This window comes from Zalophus californianus, chromosome 5 (genome assembly GCF_009762305.2).
Source record: "Zalophus californianus isolate mZalCal1 chromosome 5, mZalCal1.pri.v2, whole genome shotgun sequence".
NCBI lineage: Eukaryota > Metazoa > Chordata > Mammalia > Carnivora > Otariidae > Zalophus > Zalophus californianus.
In genome coordinates this window covers 92,552,627-92,572,193 of record NC_045599.1, presented here as the reverse complement: position 1 = coordinate 92,572,193, position 19,567 = coordinate 92,552,627, and the positions used below count along the sequence as shown (strand labels likewise).

The following is a 19,567-nucleotide window of genomic DNA, read 5'->3' as shown; positions in this document are numbered from 1 at the left end:
TCTGATACTCAAGAGTTCAGCTGCAGTACCTGGTTTTCCATGATAGATCACACTTTTCTACCTCCCTTGTAACCCAGCCATCTTGGGTTGGAAGGGCCCTCAAGTAGTAGAAGACCAGATCCCAAGACACACATCTGCCGAGGCCCTTGTCCAGATTCTGGTTCACTCATGTGAGAGGGATTAGTTGGGGCTGCCCAAGAAATAAAGCATTAAGATTTCAATAGAAATGCCATAATTTATTCTGTTGTATAAAAAAAGTCATCCTTACGTAACAAAATGTCTTCTTAAAAGAAGAAATATATTATTTCAGTTCATAAATAATCAAACACACAACCACTGGCAACTAAAAAAACCCAACACTGGTGCTTCCCATCAGTGCTGAACACAAACCTGCTTAGGATATATTTACAGGATATTACAGTACTCAAACACAAAAATTGAGGTATTTGGTTCTTCTAGGAGTAGACACTGACATTTGTGAAGGCAGACCACCTCCACAAAATAAATAAGGTATATATTCTCATAGGTATGTGTCGTCAGGAATGATAATACTGGTAGGTATGTCAAGCATGAAGAGTTCCTACAAAAAACAGGAGCAAGCAAAAAGAAACTGGCTCATAAACAGAGTCCTTTCTCTTCTGCCCCTTTTTGTCAGAGGGACTTGATGTACCCACTCTCTCTCTCTCTCTCTCTATATATATATATATTGGTCCCGAATGTGCTGAGTTCAGCAAACATCTTGATGCTACATCATCACTATGACTGCTTAGGAACCCATTGGAGCTCAGGGTGAAATTAAATAAATAAGGACCAGCCCTCACAAGCACCCTCCCCAGAGTTATTGCATTTCTCCTCAAGGAGCCTAGAGTCCCAGTGGGTTGTGGAGATCACCTCCCGTGGCCTTTCAGCAGCTGGGAGAGGTCGTAATGGGGCTCTGAAGGTAGCTCAATGCACTGTTCGTAGAGTGGACGGGGATGGAGACAGGAAAGTTGAAGACCGTGGTGGTGGACGTGCTGCGGTCCAACACAGCCATGGCAGGGCTCCCAGCCTCTGCTGAGCAGTGTGGGGCCAGGACCTGCGACTCAAACTGCAGCAGCTGGCCCATGAAACTGAAGTTGGGGGAAATGATGCTTCTCCTCTGCTTCACAAACTCAAAGGCCTCATCCAGCTTGACTCGGTTAGTCCTCATGAGGTAAGCGAGACAGATGGTAGCTGACCGGGAAATGCCTGCCTGGCAGTGGACAAACACCCTTCCTCCAGCATTCTTGATGGAGTCTGGAAAACAAAGGGTGGCTGGTTACTTGAGAGATCAGGGGAACAACCCCAACCCCAGGCAGAGGGTGCCTAAGAAAGTGTGTCCTATCCAGAGAACGGCAACATCACCTCATGCCATCAGTGTTCTGTGGAGGCAATGTGGGCACTGTGCAAAGAACAGTAAGGGATTTAAAACAGACCAGGCATCTCCACCAAGCAGTATGCTCTTGGATGGGTTAAGTCAATTCAACTTTCTGAGCCTCAGTTTGCTAATTTGTTGAATGGGACATCAAATCCCTATTTTGCAGGGATATTGTCAGAACCAGACTGATATTTAATGTATGGAGGAAGGCTCAGACGAATGTCATTCAAGTCCTTGCCACAGAGTTGGGCTCAGTGACTAAAATAGGGGGAGCAAGGCAGAAGTCCCAGGCATCTGTCCATTTACCTATGAAGTCAATGGCCTCGTTGAACCAGGAGCTGATGTCCGCCTTGTGGTTGTCTTCCACAGGGATGCTCTTATACTGGTAGTGACCCTCAAAATGGTTGGGACAATTGGCTGAGACATTGATCAAGGCAGTGATGCCCAAGGCGTCCAGCATGTCTTTGCGGGAAGCATGATAGGCACTGCCCAGGTACAGAAAGGGCAGGATCTCCACTGGGCCACCCTGAAATCCAGAAATATCCAACACTTGTCAAGCTTTGCTCAAAGTCAAGGCCGGTACCCACACCCACAAAAACTCCCTGCTGGAAAAGTCAGTTGCAGGTACTGGGGGGAGCATTTAGCACTGTTGTTGGAGTATAAATAAATAGGGGACTAAACCCATGTGCCTCAAGTTCATTTCTGCAGTGCCAACAATTAGACTCCCCTCCATCAGACCACTTCACCGTGGGATAAATTAATAGCCCTATGTCCCCTCCCTTATAAACTTGCAGGTTACTATGGATATTCTCACTAGTACTGCTCTTCCAGGCCTTTGCCAGCTGGTCCTTCCCCCCCCCCCCGCCCCCAGCACAGGCCCCTACTAACCTGATCATAGAGTGGGGTGCTGCAAGAACTGCACCCTGATTCGGTGCTGTCAGGGACGCTAGTAGTCAGAGGAAGGCTGAGCCCCATGGGGGTCGACTGTTTGCTGCACAGCTCTGGGCAGGAAGCTGAAAAAGCTTCATATCCTCCTGGGAAGACAAAGAGACATATTTGTTTCCATTAGTATCGTCGGGGACAAGGCACCTTCATCCAACCTCCGCACCCACCAGGATTGAAGTTTACCCCGGAGAGGCCCAGGCAAGTCTTTGTTCTTAAAGCCAAACAAAGCCAACGACAAGTCCCCGAACGTAGGCCTCGGGCGCCCACGCGCTCCAGTGGGGCAGCCCCAAGGGGCCGAGAGCCAGGGGTCCCGCGGCAAGGCGGCGGGGGACGAGCGGCGCCAGAGCTTCGCCGAGGACGTACCTTTGAGGAAGAAGACTTGCGCGGCGCGCGCCTCGCGGCGGAGCGCGCCGGCGGCCAGGGCCAGGGTGCTGTCGCGCTTGGCGCCGTCCAGGGCGGCGCTGCGCTCGTCCAGCAGCACCACGGCGTGGTAGGCGCCGGCCAGCAGACGGCCGCGCAGCTCGGCGTTGGGCACGATGTGCTCCAGGCCCATGGCGCCCTTGGCCCGGCGCCGCACGATGGTGCTGAAGCGCACGTTGACCGAGCCGGCGATGTGGCCGGCATTGAAAGCGAAGAAGGAGCGGCAGTCCAGCAGCAGGCACTGCGCCGCGCGCTCCCGAAGCAGCGTCCGCAGGCCTCCGGCGTCCAGGGAGCCCACTTCCATGACCATGGCCGGCCCTAGCGCCCCCAGCGTGCCCGTTCTCAGTGCTCTTTGTCCTCGGAAGCCAAGAGCAGGGCAGCGGCTTTCGAAGAAAAGCCCGACCCTAGTTCTCTCTGCGCCGAACCCCAGACTGCCCTTAGACTGAGTGAGGGGGCGTCGCGCGGGACTCTCGGCCGCCTAGGCTTCTTTGCTGCTCCCCCGACTGCCCCTCTGGCCCTCCGCACACCTATTACAGCCCGGCGTCCCTCGCAGCGAGCGCAGACTGGGGAAACGCGTTTATATGTGGCCTCTCTGGGGGCGGAGCGGGGCGGAGAGGAGCGGGCGCGCAGGGGGAGGGGAGTTGTTTGTTTGAATGGCGGTCACGTGACCGTGTGGTGACGTCACCCGCCCAGCCAGGCACGGCGCCGGCGGAGCCAGAGGCGAAGACGTCATCGGCCTCGGAGCGGGATCCGCTGGCTGCTTGCTGGCTCCGGCCCCAGTCCGGCCGTCCGGCCTGCGCCTGGCGCGTCCCCGGGGATCCGGCCTGCGTCGCTCTCCGGGCCCAGGGGGGAGAAGAGGTGGCGGGCGGGCGCGCTGCCAGCCAAAGGCAGACCTCCGGGATCCGAGCGGCCGGGAGAGCGGGCGGCGGGCCAGCGGCCTCCCCCGCCCCCTCCCCCCCCCCCCCCCCCCCCCCCGTCCCCTCCCCCCTGCCCCCTCCCCCCCCCCCCCCCCTCCCCCCCTCCCCCCTCCCCCCCTCCCCCCTCCCCCGCCCCCGCCCCTTCCCCCTCCCCGCCCCCTTCCCCGCTCCCTCCCCTCCCCTCCCCTGTGCCCCTCCCCGCGCCCCCTCCGCCCAAACGGAAAGGGCCTTCCTTCGCCTTTGCATACACGTGTGCCCTTTTCGCTCATTTCCTCGTCACAATAGGCGCGGAAAACTCAGGTTCCCCAGAAGAAGCGATTTACTTGCCCAATATCACAATGCTGGGGGTAGAGGAACAGAGAGGAACCTGAAATGAGGGTTGGAGAAAATGTAATGTTTGCCTATGGATATGTTCCTACGTAGGACAACCGGGGTGAGTTGGGGTGAAGTTCAGGGGAATGCCTTCGGCTTCGGTTTCCCAGACTTGTCCTCCTGTTACTTAAGAAAAACACATTTAAACAAGTAAAATGCCTTCCAATCGAAGCCCCTCTAGGGCAAGTTATCCCTAATCATGTCGTTCCTAGAGGACTTGGAGCCGAGAAAGGCGGGTAAAGGGACTGAAATCTCAAGTGTGGGTTCGTAAGGTGCGGTGGTGGATTGCTGGGTTCGGCGTTTGGGGAGGCGACTACCCCCCCCCCCCCCCCGCCCGGCGTGGCTCGACAGCGCCCTCCAGGGGTCACTGGGCACGTTTCTGGCCACGTTCGCTTAAGACAGCTCTGTATATACTGTTTGGGCGCCTACTATGCACTAAGCTCGGGCTTCAATCCCCACGCCCTGACTTTCGTCATCTATATGGGCTGAATTCGAAATCCAGTACTACGGGGCTTTAGGAGTCCAGGACGAACGTTTGGGAAGACCCTATGCGGCCACCTGCGCGGAGTCCTAGTGACGGCCCCCTGGGCAGGGGAGGGCGGCACCGAGGTGCTAGGTACACAAACAAATATTGCGCCATCCGGCCAGGGTGCCGAGTCAGGAACATTCTGCGGTTTCTTCCCCTCTCCTGTGGAGAGGGGGGATGGGATGGGGATTTCAAGGACCCTGTGTCGTTGATCTGTGGACTGTATCATCAGAGACAACTTCTGCATTTGTCTTGTTTAGCTTCTGTGTTCACACATGCTCAAACTTTCTGTCTACGTTCTAGAAAAGTTCCGGGTTGAGTACGTTTTCTTAAGGGCATTTTCTACCTTTAGATGAACCCTGAGGACAGAAAAGAGGCCCTCAGATAATGGCAACACCCTCCCTATATCTTTTCAAAAAATTATTTGTTTATACTATTTATTCAGCTGAGGAACTCAACATATTTTTTGCATTGAATCATAAAATGTTACAGCTGCTGACATTTCACAGCATACCAACTTTATCTGCCCCAATTTTTTTTAACCAAGAGCATTAATTATATCTTCCCCTACCCACATTAAAAAAAAAAAAAAACTTTTCATACAGCTATTATAGAGGTGGTGGCACAGTCTGGCCCTGGAGTCAGGTGTCTGCTGAGCTCTGTGGGGTTTTCTTCTTTATCCTTTTCTGGAACGAGCATAGTTTGAACCCCCATGCTGTTATTTTGCTTCTGGGTGATCCTATGCTCAGGAGGTGATCCTCACCTCCTGCTGAGCCTCTAAGCCCACATCTGTAGAATGGGTTTACAACTGCCTACTTTATGGATGGTTTGAGGCCCAAGTGAGAGATGGTAAGGGTAAGGTACCCAGGGCTTACATTACCCCTTCCCATTATGATTCACTAAGTCTCTTGTTTTCCCCTTCCCAGCAAACCATGTGTGTTTCAGGGTCTGGCATCAGAACCTGGGGAGAAGGTCACTACAAAACACTGGTAGGTGTGGTTGGAACAGAGGCCCAGTTCAGGAAAAGGTCCCTCCTTGAGACCGACTAACACAATGGCTCAGGTCGGGGGGTGTGGTGGTAAAGGTGTAGCCACAGAAGACACCAGTCTAGGCAGTGGAGAGGCTGCTGCTGGCTGAAGATTGAGTCAGAGAGAGGCCCAACGTAATCTGGCCTGTGGTGATGGTATTGGGACAGGAGTCGTGGGCCTGGCGGGCACAGGGCCATGAAGGAGCATGAAATCAGTGGATATTGACTTGGGAGGGAACTGGGCCTTTCTGACCTGGGCTCTTTCCAGTTTTAGATGTACTTAGAAATAAACCTGGAGGCAGTGGGGGGTAGTGGGAAGGGTTTGAATTCAGAAGGCCTGGATTCCCCACCCTCAATGTGTGGCCTTGAATAAGTCACTTCCCCTTGCTGAGCCTCCACTCCCTCCTGCCTGTGATGGCAGCAATGACAAGTACCCCAGGACTGTGGGGGACTCACTGTAGCCCGGGATGGCATTACCCTACAAGCCCTATCCAAATCCTGCCCTCGGAATGGATTTTGGATCTGCCCTGGGGTCCCAGAACAGGGGGAGAGAGGGTGGCGCTCTCACGGGGCCCCAGCTCACTGTCTACCCCATGAGCTTGGGCAAGCAGCTTAACATGTGTGAGCTTTGGTTTCCCCTTATGTAAACCCGGAATACCATCCATCTAGAACTAAGACCATGTGTGAGAAAGGGCCCGAGAGGGTCACGCCCAGAACGGGTGCTCTCAGGAGAGGGAGCTGGCTCCTGCCGGTCATGTTCTCTCAGAATCCACAGGCCTTCGACTGTGCTGTCTGACACCTCCTGCCTTTGCTCCGTATCCTCCATGACTCCTCCTTTCCCACCAAACCCAAGGCACACCACCCCTGGCCTCACCCATCCATTCGGCCCAGCCCCACTACTGTGATTGGCTCTCTTGTTGTTCTCTGGGCAAACTCCCTAAGCCTGTGTTCCCACCCCCACACCTTTGCTCACACTGTTCCCCCTCTGCCTGCCAGGATGCTGTCCCCTTTGGGCTCAGCCATATCTTTCTCCATCCGCCAAGACCCAGCCAAAGTGGCATCTCAATGAAGCCTTCCCTGGTTTCACTAACTTCTCCTGCCCTTGGGTCCTGGAGGACTTTGTCCAAACGTTCTGATTGTGTAAAAGTCTCTGTGATCCTTATCTCACCCTCCCTGAGTTACAGGAGGGCAGGGACTGTTTTTCTCATCTTTGGACCTCCACACCCTACGACCCTGGATGCAGCCATGGCATATAGTAGGTTCGTAATCTGCGGCACGGAGGAAGAACTTTTCGAAAGCATACTGTCCAAAAGTAGATGAAGAGAAGGGGTCAGAAATGTCATTTATTGAGCTTCAGCTCTGTGCCAGCTGCATTACAGTATCATCTAAAGAACTAATCATGCGGGGCGCCTGGTGGCACAGGCGGTTCAGCATCTGCTTTCAGCTCAGGTCATGGTCCCTGGGGTCCTGGGATCGAGCCCCACATCGGGCTCCCTGCCCAGCGGAAAGCCTGCTTCTCCCTCTCCCTCTCCTGCTCCCTCTGCTTATGTTCTCTCTCTCTGTCAAATAAATAAATAAAATCTTAAAAAAAAAAAAAAAAAAACTAATCAGTGATCCTGTGAGGTGGTTGTTCTCCCCATTTTTCAGGCAGGGAAACAGGCTCAGAGAGGGAATGTGCCCAAGGTCACACAGCTGGTAGTCATCAGACACGGATCCAGAGCCTGGCCCTGTCTGACTGAGACGGAGCGGGGCCTAGGCCTCCTGCTGTAGGAACCTCAGTCTATTAAGGCCTCTGCCTGTGCAGGTCCCATCCTAGGCAGTGCTGGCGGAAGCCCCTGACTCCCCACTTGCCTGGAGCTCTGCTCACTGGGCAGAAGGGTCCCTGGCACCAGCCCTGGAGGGACCCTGAACCTCTTAGGACCACCGAGTCAGGCACTCGTGTCCCTGCTGTCTGAATTCACTCAGTGCTTGGGATTTGGGTGAGCCACACGCAGGGACCACTTGACCCATCTCCAGGGGCTGGCAAGGGGTGACTTTACTTTCCACACCCAGGCAGTTACGACAGAACCAGCTGCTATTGCACAATCCTTACAAACACATACCCAGAGGCAGGCCTGAGAGGGCCTGCTGAGCTGAGTCACTGGAGCCAGCCCCCTCATTTGAGAGACAAGGGCTCAGAAAGGTTAGGCAACATATCCAAAGTCACACAGTGTTCAGAACATTCTAAATCCAGTCAGCATTGTGAGAGCTGTGTGTTCAAAACCCGTAAGCGTTTATCTCCAGAGGGTGGAGTTACTTTCATTTTCTTCCTTATAAATTTGTATGGTTTGAATTTTTCAACACGAACGTGGAACTGTTGTAATCAGGGGGAAAAGTTAAAAATATTAGAAGCTGGGCATATTTAGGGTAAACCATACTCACTGTATTTAGGGTAACTTGTTAAAGACAAGTTACAGAGTTAGACTGCTTGGGTTAGAATCCCAGCTTGACCACACATCAGCTGTGTGTCCTTGGGAAAGTAACTTTACCTCTCAAAGACTCAGTTTCCTCATGTGTAAAATGAGGATAATAATAACATCTTGTAGGGCCGGTCGGTATGAAGAGCATATGGGACAGGGGTCAGTAAACTACAGCTCCTGACCAAAATTCAGCCCACTCTCTCTTTTGGTACCACCCACAAGCTAAGAATGGTTTTTACATGTCAAATGGTTGCAGAAGAAAAAATCAAAAGAAGAATAATATTCTGTGACACATGAAAGTTGCCTGAAATTCAAATTCTGGTATTCGTCAATAAAGTTTTATTGGAACATCCCCAACCTATTGGTTTACATATCCCCTGGGGCTGTTTTTGCACTACGATGAGAGGTGAGTAGTTGTGACACTTTATGGCTCACGAAGCCTAAAATATTTACCTCTGTCCTTTTACAGGAAAAGTTTGCCAACCTCTGATATGAGATCCTGAATGAAGAGCACTTTAGAACAATGCCTGGCACAGGGTGTTTAGTAAACTCTGTTATTATTAATATGTGGGTATTTATAAACTCTTCTTCCCTTAGGATGTGTTTAAAGGCAGTAATTGTAGGGGCACCTGAGTGGCTCAGTCATTTAAGCATCTGACTCGGTATTTCGACTCCAGTCATGATCTCAGGGTCGTGGGATCAGGCTCTGCACTGGGCGTGGAGCCTGCTTAAGATGTTCCCTCGCCCTCTGCCCTCTGCCTCTCTCTCTCTCTCTCTCTCTCTCCCACTCTCTAAAAAAACAACAAAAAAAAATAAGAGCAGTAATTGTTTTTATAATATATTTCATTGCACCTAAGGCACATTTTTTTTTATATTTTATCATTCCTCAAAGTGGAATGTGACTTCCAATCAGAGGAATATCATAGTTAATTGACATAGTTAATTGGTAGCATTTTCTTTTCTTAATGGTGCATAAATTAGTGAGGGGGCCTTAGAATTGCTGACTTCTTACATCCAGTAAAATACAGTACAGTAAAATGTTTAAGAAGGACAGGAATTAAAACACTGCAGTCATTCAATTAACAAGCTTCTGACAGGGGGACACACTTATTAATAAATGAGTATGACTCAGGTGCTAAGTGTCAGGGTACAGATTGGGGAGGCCAAAAAAGGGACCCTTACCCAGCTAGGAGAAGGTTATGAGGGAAAGATGCCCAAAGGAGAAGGTGTCTACATGGAGACAGAAGGACGGATGTAGAATAGAAATGTCTGGATGAAGGGCCTCTGAGAGATGGGCTTTGATTATTTACCATTTCCCCCTGGGAGCCTCAGTTTCCTCTCCTATAAAATGGGACAGCAATAACCTCAAGAGACCAACTCTCAGATTTGCTGTGGGACCAGATGAAGCCCCGGTATCTTGTGTGAACAGTCTCCATGGCTGACCATTTCTGTCTCTCCCACTAGCTTGGGAGCAGGGACGTGGCTTCTTGCCTCTCTTGGTCCCCGGTACAAACCTCAAAGCAGGTTTGTTGAACAAACACATGAAGATGAGCCCAGGAGAGGGACCAGGAAGTAGCAGGGCCTGGTCCATGACTCAGATAGGCTTGTCCCTGAACCAAGGACACAGCCTGCCAACATAGCCCTGAGCCACGCCCTGGGCTACCAGGGGGACTGACGCCACAGTGCGAAATGACACCTTTCTGTTGTTAATTTCTTTGAGACCAGTATGAATTGAGACATAATTTCCTTTTCATAATTAGAAAACACTAATTAATGGTAGACGGAGCAAATGAGATCATGGTTGGTCTCTTCCAAACTTCCCTAACGAAGGAGGGGCAGGAGTTATCTGCAGTGTGTTCAAAGTCATAGGCGAAGACTCAAGAATTGTGGATCGCAGTTTTGCCTTTGTGGGTAAGTTACTTAGGGGCAGTTCTTATTAATAATCATTGCCAATCTCTGTTGAGCACTTGGGCTGAGCCTGGCCCTTTGCCAGGTGCTTTGTATTCATTTCCTTGTATGGCCGTGACACTAACCCTCTCAGACTGGTACCACTACCACCCCCCATGAGAAGAGATAGAGGAACCCAGGCCCAGAGAAGTTCACTGACCTATCCAAGGGCACACAGCAAGTAAGTGGCACAGCTGGGTGCCTCATACTCATTCTCCCTGTTTTCTAAGTCCTTTGTCCTTATCTTTCCCCAGCACACAGTGGGTGTGTCATGAGGGTGGTGCGTTACACTATTTCACTGTTTGTTTCTTGGGTTGATGACTTTTAGGGGGCCAATTCTAGGTTCCAAAGGAGAGGGAAGAGAAAATATGCCCCAAACTTGGACTTTCTGCCTGGCCCTCCTGACTCACTGAGCCACATTGCACGGATGACTTATTCATTGGCCTTGACCTCAATGGGTTTGGCCACCCTTGAGAGTGAAGTCACACCTCCAGCTTTCCAGTGCATTCATTGGTTCCCTCATCCAACTTCAGGCAGACAGGCCGGGCTGGGCTTGCTTGGGGTCAGGGATAGGAAAGCACACAAAGCTTCCCCTTGTCCCGAAGTTGTGGCTGGACTGCTCACTTCTGGCCCAAGAGACCCTCCAAGGGGCCCGTAGGAGATGGCTAGGCCACTGTAACAAAGCACAACTAGCCGAGTGGACTGAACACATTTGTCTCAACAGTTCTGAAGGCCAGAAGTCCAAGACCAAGGTGCAGGAGAGGTTGGTGTCTTCTGAGGGCCATGAGGCAGAATCTGTCTCATGCTCCCGTTCTAGTTGCCAGGGGCTTGCTGGCACCTCACCCTGACCTCTACCTTCACTTCATGCGGTGTTCTCCCTGGGCTCATGTCTGTGTCCAAATTTCCCCTTTGTATAGTGACACCAGTCATATTGGATTAGGGCCTAACCTGATGACCTCATTTTAACTTAATTACCTCTGTAAAGACTCTATTTCCAAATAAGGTGACATTCTGAGGTACTAGGGCTTAGGACTTCAGTATATCTTTTGGGAGGGACACAATTCAACCTATTAAGAGCCTGTGCTCCCCAAAGAGCCACCTGATAATAACATGTTCTTGGGTCGAATGTCTCAATACCATAAAGATGTCCATTCAGCCCAGGTATATATATCCTTTTCACATGATCTTCATGAAAATACTGAAGATGGTTTTTTAATTTTTTCCTGGAGTTAAACAAGTTACTTCTGATATGAAATAATACACAAGAAAGGCCAGGAAAACTAAAAAAGAAGGGCAGTGGGGTGGGGGTAATCCCTACTAGATATTTTTAAATGCCATAAAGTCTCTGCAATTAAAATAGTATAGTTAGGAACATGCATAGCCAGACAGAGCAATGAACAGGATAGAAAAATCCAGAAATTTGCCCAACTGCATACGGAAGTTTGATGTATGACCAAAGTGGCATCTCAAATCACTGGGACATGATGGACTTTTAAATAAGTGATCCTGGGACAATCGAATAGCCATTTTGAAAAAAAGGTAAAAGTGGACCCATACCTCACCAAACACTAAGTACCAAATGGACCAGAGATTCAGAAATTTTATTTATTTTTATTTTTTAAAGATTTTTCCTTTATTCATAAGAGAGAGAGAGAGAATGAGAGCACGAGTAGGGAGGAAGGGCAGAGAGAGAGGGAGAAGCAGACTCCCCACTGAGCAGGGAGCCTGACCCAGGGCCCAATCGCAGGACTCTGGGATCATGACCCAAGCCAAAGGCAGACACTTAGCTGACCGAGCCACCCAGACACCCCGAGATTCAGATTTTTTTTTTAAGATTTTATTTATTTTTTGAGAGAGAACAGCAGGAGAGAGAGGGGGCAGAGGAAGAAGCAGACTCCCCACTGAGCAAAGAGCCCATTGCGGGGCTTGATCCCAGGACCCTGGAATCAGGACCTGAGCCAAAGGCAGAGCTCCAACTGACTAAGCCAGCCAGGCGTCCCGAGATTCAGATTTCTTTTTTAAAGATTTTATTTATTTATTTGAGAATGAGAGATAGAGAGCACGAGAGGGAAGAGGGTCAGAGGGAGAAGCAGACTCCCCGCTGAGCGGGGAGCCCGATGCGGGACTCGATCCTGGGACTCCAGGATCATGACCCGAGCCGAAGGCAGTCGCTTAACCAACTGAGCCACCCAGGCGCCCCAACCGAGATTCAGATTTTTAAAATGAAACCTTACAAATTCTGGGTGAAAACATGAAGGGATTCCTTTATAACCCAGGAGTGAGGAAAGCCTTTCAATTTAGGATTCAAAATTCAGAAATAATAAAAGAAAAATTTGATGAATTCAACTACATAAAATTAAAGCAAATTTTTTAAAAAGCTTTTCATGGTAAAAACAAACAAACAAAAAACCAGCATAAGCAAAGCTTAATAAAAATACAAATGGGAGACAATACCCATAACTTAAAGACAAAGGGTAATTTCACCAATATATAAGGAGTGATTAGAAGTAGAGATGAAAAAACCCAAAATATGATTTTAAAATAGACAAAAGCCAAGAGCAGATAGGTCACAGAAAAAGGATTGCAGAAAACCCTGGTCGTGTAAAAAGATGCTCACTCATTGTCATAATAAGAGGCAAGAAAATTATAACTACACTGAGAGACTCTCGTCCATCAGATTGGCAAAAATCCAAAATTTGTGGGCTGCCTGGGTGGCTCAGCCGGTTAAGCATCTGCCTTTGGCTCAGGTCATGATCCCAGGGTCCTGGGATTGAGTCCCACATCAAGCTCCCTTCTCCCTCTGCCTGCCGCTCCCCCTGCTTGTGTTCTCTCTCTGTCTCTGACAAATAAATAAATAAAATCTTTAAAAAAAAAATTCAAAATCTGATAGCACCCTCTGCTGAGACAAGGGAAATTTGACTATGGGCTGGTTGTTAGATGATGTTATAGAATTATTAATTTTGATGTTTGCTTAGGAGCATATTTTATTCATAAAAGATACATGCTGAAGAATTTAGCAGTGAAAGGTCATGATGTGGGCGCCTGGGTGGCTCAGTTGGTTAAACGACTGCCTTCGGCTCAGGTCATGATCCTGGATTCCCGGGATCGAGTCCCACATCGGGCTCCCTGCTCGGCGGGGAGTCTGCTTCTCCCTCTGACCCTCTTCCCTCTCGTGCTCTCTATCTCTCATTCTCTCTCTCTCGAATAAATAAATAAAACCTTAAAAAAAAAAAAAAAAGAAAGGTCATGATGTTAGCAACTTGCTCTAAGTGTTCGGAAGAAAATCTCCAAATCAACAAAGTAATGGCAAAACACTAACAGCTGTTGAGTCTATGTGGTGGGTAGAAGGGTGTTCGTGAATGGTGGGCTTCCAACCTTTCTGTATCCTGCAGTTTTTCATCATGAAAGATGGGGTCCAGTCACATGGCCTCAAGGTGAACTCCGGGTGAAGTAGAAGCCGTCCATGAAAGCAACCAGCTCAGCTGAGGTGGTAATAATTATTAACATGATCTAATGCTTACTGTGGGGGCCAGGCACTATTTCAACAGCCAGCTCATTAATCTTCATATTATCCTCATGAAGAGTTTCCCATTTACAGATGAGGAAACCAAGCCCTCAGCAATCTGGTAACTGTCACATCCACGGAGATTTGTATTCCCCCCAGCTCTGCTGATAGATTTTAAGCTGATATATACACCAGACCCTGAGAATCATTAATAGGGTGTGGAGAGGCAGCCTTAAATTGGACTAAGTTATTAAACTGGACCGACCATTATTTTACTTAATGAGTCATCCAAAGAGTTAACGGGGATCTTCCTGATGCATCTTAGAAGGACTAGCTATTTTTAAGGGCTACTATTCTCTTCTCTGATTTACACTCAGTAATTTCAGACACCACTTAAATAAAAATAGAGAACAAGGAGGTTGTAATAAAGCAATTGGGCATTCAATCTAATGATTCACATAGCAACCTGTCAATGGAGAAAGTTATGGGATTCTCTAAATCAAGGTGTGCGAATACAAGAAAACTTACAATTGAAGTGAATCTGAATCACGTTCCATAGTGAATTTAACAGTGCAGAGTGCTTGCATCAATCAAACAGTTAAAATTCAAATGGTTTATGATTTAGAGAAAAGTAGTACAGCCCTGCCCGAGTGCCTGCATTCAAATCCCCCTCTGCCAGTAACTTGGAAAGGCCATGTTGGGGGCAAATTGCATATAGCCTGCCTTTGCCTCAGTTTCTCATCTCCAAAATGGAGATGACAGTCGCACCCTCCTCCAAAGCTCTCAGGAAGGATAAGGGATTTGAATGAACGAGCTGGAAGGACGGTGTGTGGTTTGGAGCACGCAGGCCCCTCGGTGCTCAGTCAGAGCTGCCCCTAGAGCCGACACCAACAGCTTAGCCCGTGGTGGCTGGCCCTGCCGCGTGACTCTGGAACTCACACCTTTTTATAGGGCGTCCACTCTGGGCCGGGCCCCTGCGGGACATCCTCCCAGCCGGGGAGAGAGAGTCTCACCACTCAGGGAGGCAAGAACAAGGGTGGAGGGGGAGAGCCCGCACAGGTGTGGCACACAAGAGGGGAGGGTGGGCAAGGAACGGTACTTCTCAAAGGATTACATCTTCTTGGGGTACAACAACAAGACAAATGTACTTAATGCCACTGAACTGGACACTTAAAAATGGTTAAGATGGTAAATTTTAGATTATGTGTATTTTCCCCCAATAAAGAAAATTTTTTTGATGGATAATATCTTCTTGGAACCTCCAGCCTGTGAGGAGTATTCTTACACTGAGTGTATAGGTGAAGAAATGAAGATCCAGAGTGGGGGAGCACAGCCCCCCGCCCCCAGGACGCCTTCCTCAGACCCATTTGACAGAGGTGGAAACCTAGTTTTCAAGGCCTTGACTTGCCCTGCTCAAGTTCACTCTCCTGCAAGAACACAGGATTGCCTGACACCCAGGCGGGGGCTTCTTCCGCCACAGCCCCCACCTACCTACGCCTGGTCTGGGAGCACCGCAGCTCAATCCCAATCCTAGTGCTATGGCAAACTCCAGATGAGGGAGGGCATGCAAAGAGATCCTGTTTCTTAATCCCATGCAAACAGAGAAGGTACTTTCCTGGTTGCAAGGGATAAAGTGGGGTTTCCAAAAGCAGAACCACCTCTGCTCCTGGGAACCCTCCTCCCTCCTCCCCACCTCCCTGCACCTACATTTCCTATCCAGGAGAAATCAAGTGCAAACAAGCTTCAGGTTGGACCCCTTGTCTTGGCATAGCTGGGGTGCCTAGAAGAGGCACGTGTTTACACAAATTTCAACTGAGTGTGAGCAGCAGCTGTTCAGCCTCCAGGTATCCCCCACCCAATGCCTCCTGAATGCCTTCCCATCTGCCTAGAGGGCCTCTCCCCGCCTAACCTGGAAGGGTGGGGCAGGGGACAGAGTGCCCCAGAGACAACTCTTTCTGGACCTTCCTTCATCCAACACTGGCCAAGTATCAGCTTGGACCCTCCTTCCAGATATATTACTCATTCTTGGAACTCTTGGGACCATCCTGAGAGGGGAGAGGTATAAAGTCTGAAGTGCCAGTGCTGTGGAAAAATATAACGCAAGGAAAAGTTTATAGTGTGTGGGGCAGGGGTTGGGGGTGGGCAGAGGGGTTGGATTTAAGTACGGTGTTCCAGGAAGGCCTCAACAAGAAGTAAAGACCTAAAGAAGTGAGGAAGTGAGCCATGGGGTATCTGGGGGAAGAACAATCCAAGCAGACATCCCCAAAACAGGAATAAGCCTCATGGGAGCAAGAAACAACAAAGAGGCATCCCCATTGAAAGAAGGAAGTAAAACTGTCCTTATTCTCAGACAACATGATATTCATATATAGAAAATCATATATATAGAATCTAAAAGAATATACTATGAGAGGGCACCTGGGTGGCTCAGTTGGTTAAGTGACTGCCTTCGGCTCAGGTCATGATCCCAGAGTCCTGGGATCGAGTCCCACATCGGGCTCCCGGCTCAGCGGGGAGCCTGCGTCTCCCTCTGACCGTCTCCCCTCCATCTGCTCTCTCCTCTCTCTCTCTCTAATAAAAAAATAAATAAAATCTTTTTTAAAAAAGAATATACTATGAGAACTAATAAATAAATACAACAAGGTCCCAGGTACAGAAATTAATTCTTTTCTACATGCAAACAACAAGCCAAAAATGAAATTAAGAGGATTAATCCACTCCTAATAATACCAAAAAGAATAAAGTACTTCGGAATAAGTTTAACAAAGGATGTGCAAGGCTCCTACACCAAATATTATAAAACTTTACTGAGGCAAATCAAAGAAGATCGGAATAAATGTAGAGACATTGTCATGCTCTTGGATTTTAAGACGTAATCTTAAGATGGCAATACTCCCCAAACTGATCTATAGATTCAACATGATCCAGATCAAAATTCCAGCAGGGTTCTTTTCCCCCAGAAATTGGCAAGCTGATCCTAAAATTTATATGGAAATGAAAATCACCTAGAATACCCAGAACATTCTTGAAAAAGAACAGAGTTGTAGGGCCTCCCTTCTCTGAGTTCAAAGCTACAGTTGCTAAGACAGTGTGGTACTGGTATAAGGACTGCAAAACAGATCAATGAAACAAAACCGAGAGTCCAGAAATAACCCTTACATTATGGTCAATTGATTTTTGACAAAAGTGCCAAAGTAGTTCATTGGAGGAAAGGATAGTCTGTGTAACAACGAGCACTGGGACAATTGGTTCCTCATCTACAGGCAAAAGAACTTAGATCCTCATCTCACACCATGCACAAAAAATTAGCCCCAAGTGGATCATTAACTTAAATAAAAGGGCCAAAATAATAAACCTTTCAGAAGAGTACATAGGAAAAATATCGTCAAAGCCTTGGGTTAGGCAAACGTTTCTTAGCATCGTTTATAAAATAAAATATTAGCAAATTGAAATTCATCATGATTCAAAACTTTTGTACTTAAGAGCCACCATTAAGGAAGTGAAAAGGTAATAAACTAGGACAAATTATTTGCAAAATCAAATCCTATAAAGGACTTGTATCCAATATTTACAAAGAACTTCTACATGTAAGTTCTCAGTAAGAAGGAAACAACCCAATCCAAAAAATAAGCAAAAGATATGAACAGATACTTCTTCAAAGAAGATATATCGACAGCCGAGACACACATGAACAGGTGTTCAACATCATTAGTGAGAAAATGCAAATGTGAAATGAGATCTGTATCACACCCACTAGAATGACTATAACTTTTTTTTTAAAAACAGGTAATAACAAATGTGGCTAGGATTTTAGAGACACAGAACCCTCATACATTGCAGGAAGGTATGTAAAATGGGGCAGCGTCTTTGGAAAATTGTTTGGCAGTTCCTCAAAGAGTTAAACATAAACTTACCACATGACCCAGCAAGTCGACTTCTGGGTGTCTACTAAGAGAAACGAAAACATATGTGCACAGGAAGATCTATGAGTCAGTGTTCATAGCGGCATTATTCATAATAGCCCCAAATTGGAAACAACCTAAATGTCCATCAACTGATTGGTTAGTAGATAGGCAAAATGTGGTAAATCCATATACCAGAACACTAATCAGCAATAAAAAGAACCAATGAATGAATGACAGGTGCCACCATATAGATGTTATAAGATGTTATATATAAGATATTATAAAGATGTTGTAAAATGAAAAGAAGCCAGACACAGGAGATTTCATGGTGTATGATTCCACTTATGTGAAACATCCAGAAAAGGCAAATCGATAGAGACAGTAAATAGATTAGTGTTTGTCTAGGGCTGGAGTGGGAACGGGGATTACTTATGAATGGGCATGAGGGAGAGACCGTACTGGGGGACCATGAGAACACTCTAAAATTGATTTATGGTGGTGGTTGTACCACTTGGTAAAGTTAACCAAAAGAGCATTGAACTGTTTACTTCAGTAGGGTAAACTTATGATATTTAAAACATACTTCAGTAAAGCTATTCCAAAAAAATTCAGTTCAAGTTTCAGTTGAGATTCAATTTACACGTGGTCCAGGAGCCCTTCCTTGGTTGTGACAGGCTGGGATAGATGCCACACTTTTGCCATCGAGCACTGTGGGTCATAGGACCACAGCACAGCCTCTGTGCAGCGTTGAGATTGGTGTAGATACTGGGCTCTGCTTCGGTATAAGCTTCTTGAGGAAAATTACTCAGCGTTTATTCTCAGAATCCTAGAACAAAATCCAGCTCATATGGGACTCAACAAAGGCTGGCTAAATTAATGAATAGAAAGAAAATTGGATCTCGTGAGTAAGGCCTATGTTTGAGGCCTACATGAGTGTGAGAATAATAAAAAAGAGATAGCATGGCAAAAGTACAATGTGTTTAAAATAATGCAGCTTTATCCTATAAATAAGAAAATGCTGGGCAAAAGGAGGAAAAGCCCACTTCGAGGTGAATGAAGCGGGCAAACAATGTACTTTCTTTTAAAAGGTTGGCAGAGAATAGAAAAATAAAAAGAGAAATATAAGTAAATGGAAATGTTGGTTTGGGAATCTGCTGTGTCTGGATAATACAAATCTGGCGTATGGGAGGAAGGGAGGGAGGGAACAAGAAAGGATGAGAGAAGGAGGGAAGGAGCCAGTGCGGTAGAGCAGGTGCGGGCTGGGCCTGTAGGGCTGGTGGGCACTCAGAGCCCCAGGGCTCTGCCTCTGACTAGGGCAGCAGCGTGGAGCCTGTGGGCAGAGCAATGACAGGGAGGACGTGTGTCAACAGGGTACTAATAGGACTCACTTCACTTAGGAGAGAGGATGATGAGCTGACAGTGTAAAAATCTCAGCACAGTCACATAGCAAGCACCAAACCCAATAGCTAGTGTCAGGATCACTATTTTGTCCCCCAACACTGCAGGCCCAGAGAGGGGAAGCACATGCTCTTGGGGTTACAGATGCCCATCATGGCGGCCCATGGGGGGGTCGGGCGAAGCCAGTGCCTGCCCTGCGGGGGAAGCCTGGGCCGGTGGCCAGCTCCTAGAGTGCAGGGGTGCCGGGCCGTGAAGGACGGGCGGAGTACAGGGTGACTGGGCCACACGCTGCCTCAACTGCCTTGGCCTCTGAACCTCCATTCCTCACCCAGGGATGGCAGAGGAGTAGCGACACCCCCTCCAGGGCTCACTAAAGGGACAGAATAAGGCAGAGCCAGTGAACCCTCAGCCCAGGGCCTGGAGGCCGCGAGCTCTCACAGACGGTGCGGCCTGTTCGGCTTCCTCTATTTGGCAGCTGTTCATTGACACAAGCCACGGGCCACACCAGCCGGGACACAAGGTGAACAAGAGACACGTTTCTGGGCCACAAACACATACACCCACACCATTGGTAAGCTACCTAATTGTCAAAACACCGATCTCCACAGCGTGCGTGCTTCTAGAACTGTTTCTACAGAAATGAACACAACTGGTGACACTGGATTCACTTGCTCAAGGAGAAGCTGGGGAGGCTCTTTTTTTTTCTTTTTTAAGACTTTATTTATTTATCTGAGATAGAAAGAGAGCACA

General features: G+C 48.3%; 1 protein-coding gene and 1 long non-coding RNA gene across 2 annotated transcripts; one reads left to right on the top strand and one right to left on the bottom strand.

Annotated features, from left to right (window-relative positions):
• Nucleotides 1-215: 215 nt before the first annotated feature.
• DUSP1 (dual specificity phosphatase 1) lies at nt 216-3,342 on the bottom strand. Its single transcript, XM_027606962.2, has 4 exons — nt 2,705-3,342; nt 2,285-2,430; nt 1,703-1,922; nt 216-1,275 (listed from the first exon to the last, which is right to left on the bottom strand). The coding sequence occupies exons 1-4, from the start codon at nt 3,069-3,071 to the stop codon at nt 905-907; spliced, it is 1,104 nt and encodes a 367-aa protein (XP_027462763.1). The 5' UTR covers nt 3,072-3,342; the 3' UTR covers nt 216-904.
• A 610-nt stretch (nt 3,343-3,952) lies between these two features.
• LOC113929048 lies at nt 3,953-8,651 on the top strand. The gene is made up of 3 exons (XR_003522077.1): nt 3,953-4,111; nt 5,503-5,565; nt 8,532-8,651. It is a non-coding gene; the product is annotated as an uncharacterized LOC113929048 (long non-coding RNA).
• The last annotated feature ends 10,916 nt before the right edge of the window (nt 8,652-19,567 follow it).

Excerpts from the sequence above, each read along its gene's own strand:
- DUSP1 (XM_027606962.2), bottom strand. The coding sequence starts at position 3,071 with ATGGTCATGGAAGTGGGCTCCCTGGACGCCGGAGGCCTGCGGACGCTG. Across the intron at positions 1,923-2,284 it reads GCACCCCACTCTATGATCAG|GGTGGCCCAGTGGAGATCCT; the intron begins GTTAGTAGGGGC and ends TCTGGATTTCAG. Across the intron at positions 1,276-1,702 it reads CGAGGCCATTGACTTCATAG|ACTCCATCAAGAATGCTGGA; the intron begins GTAAATGGACAG and ends TTTGTTTTCCAG.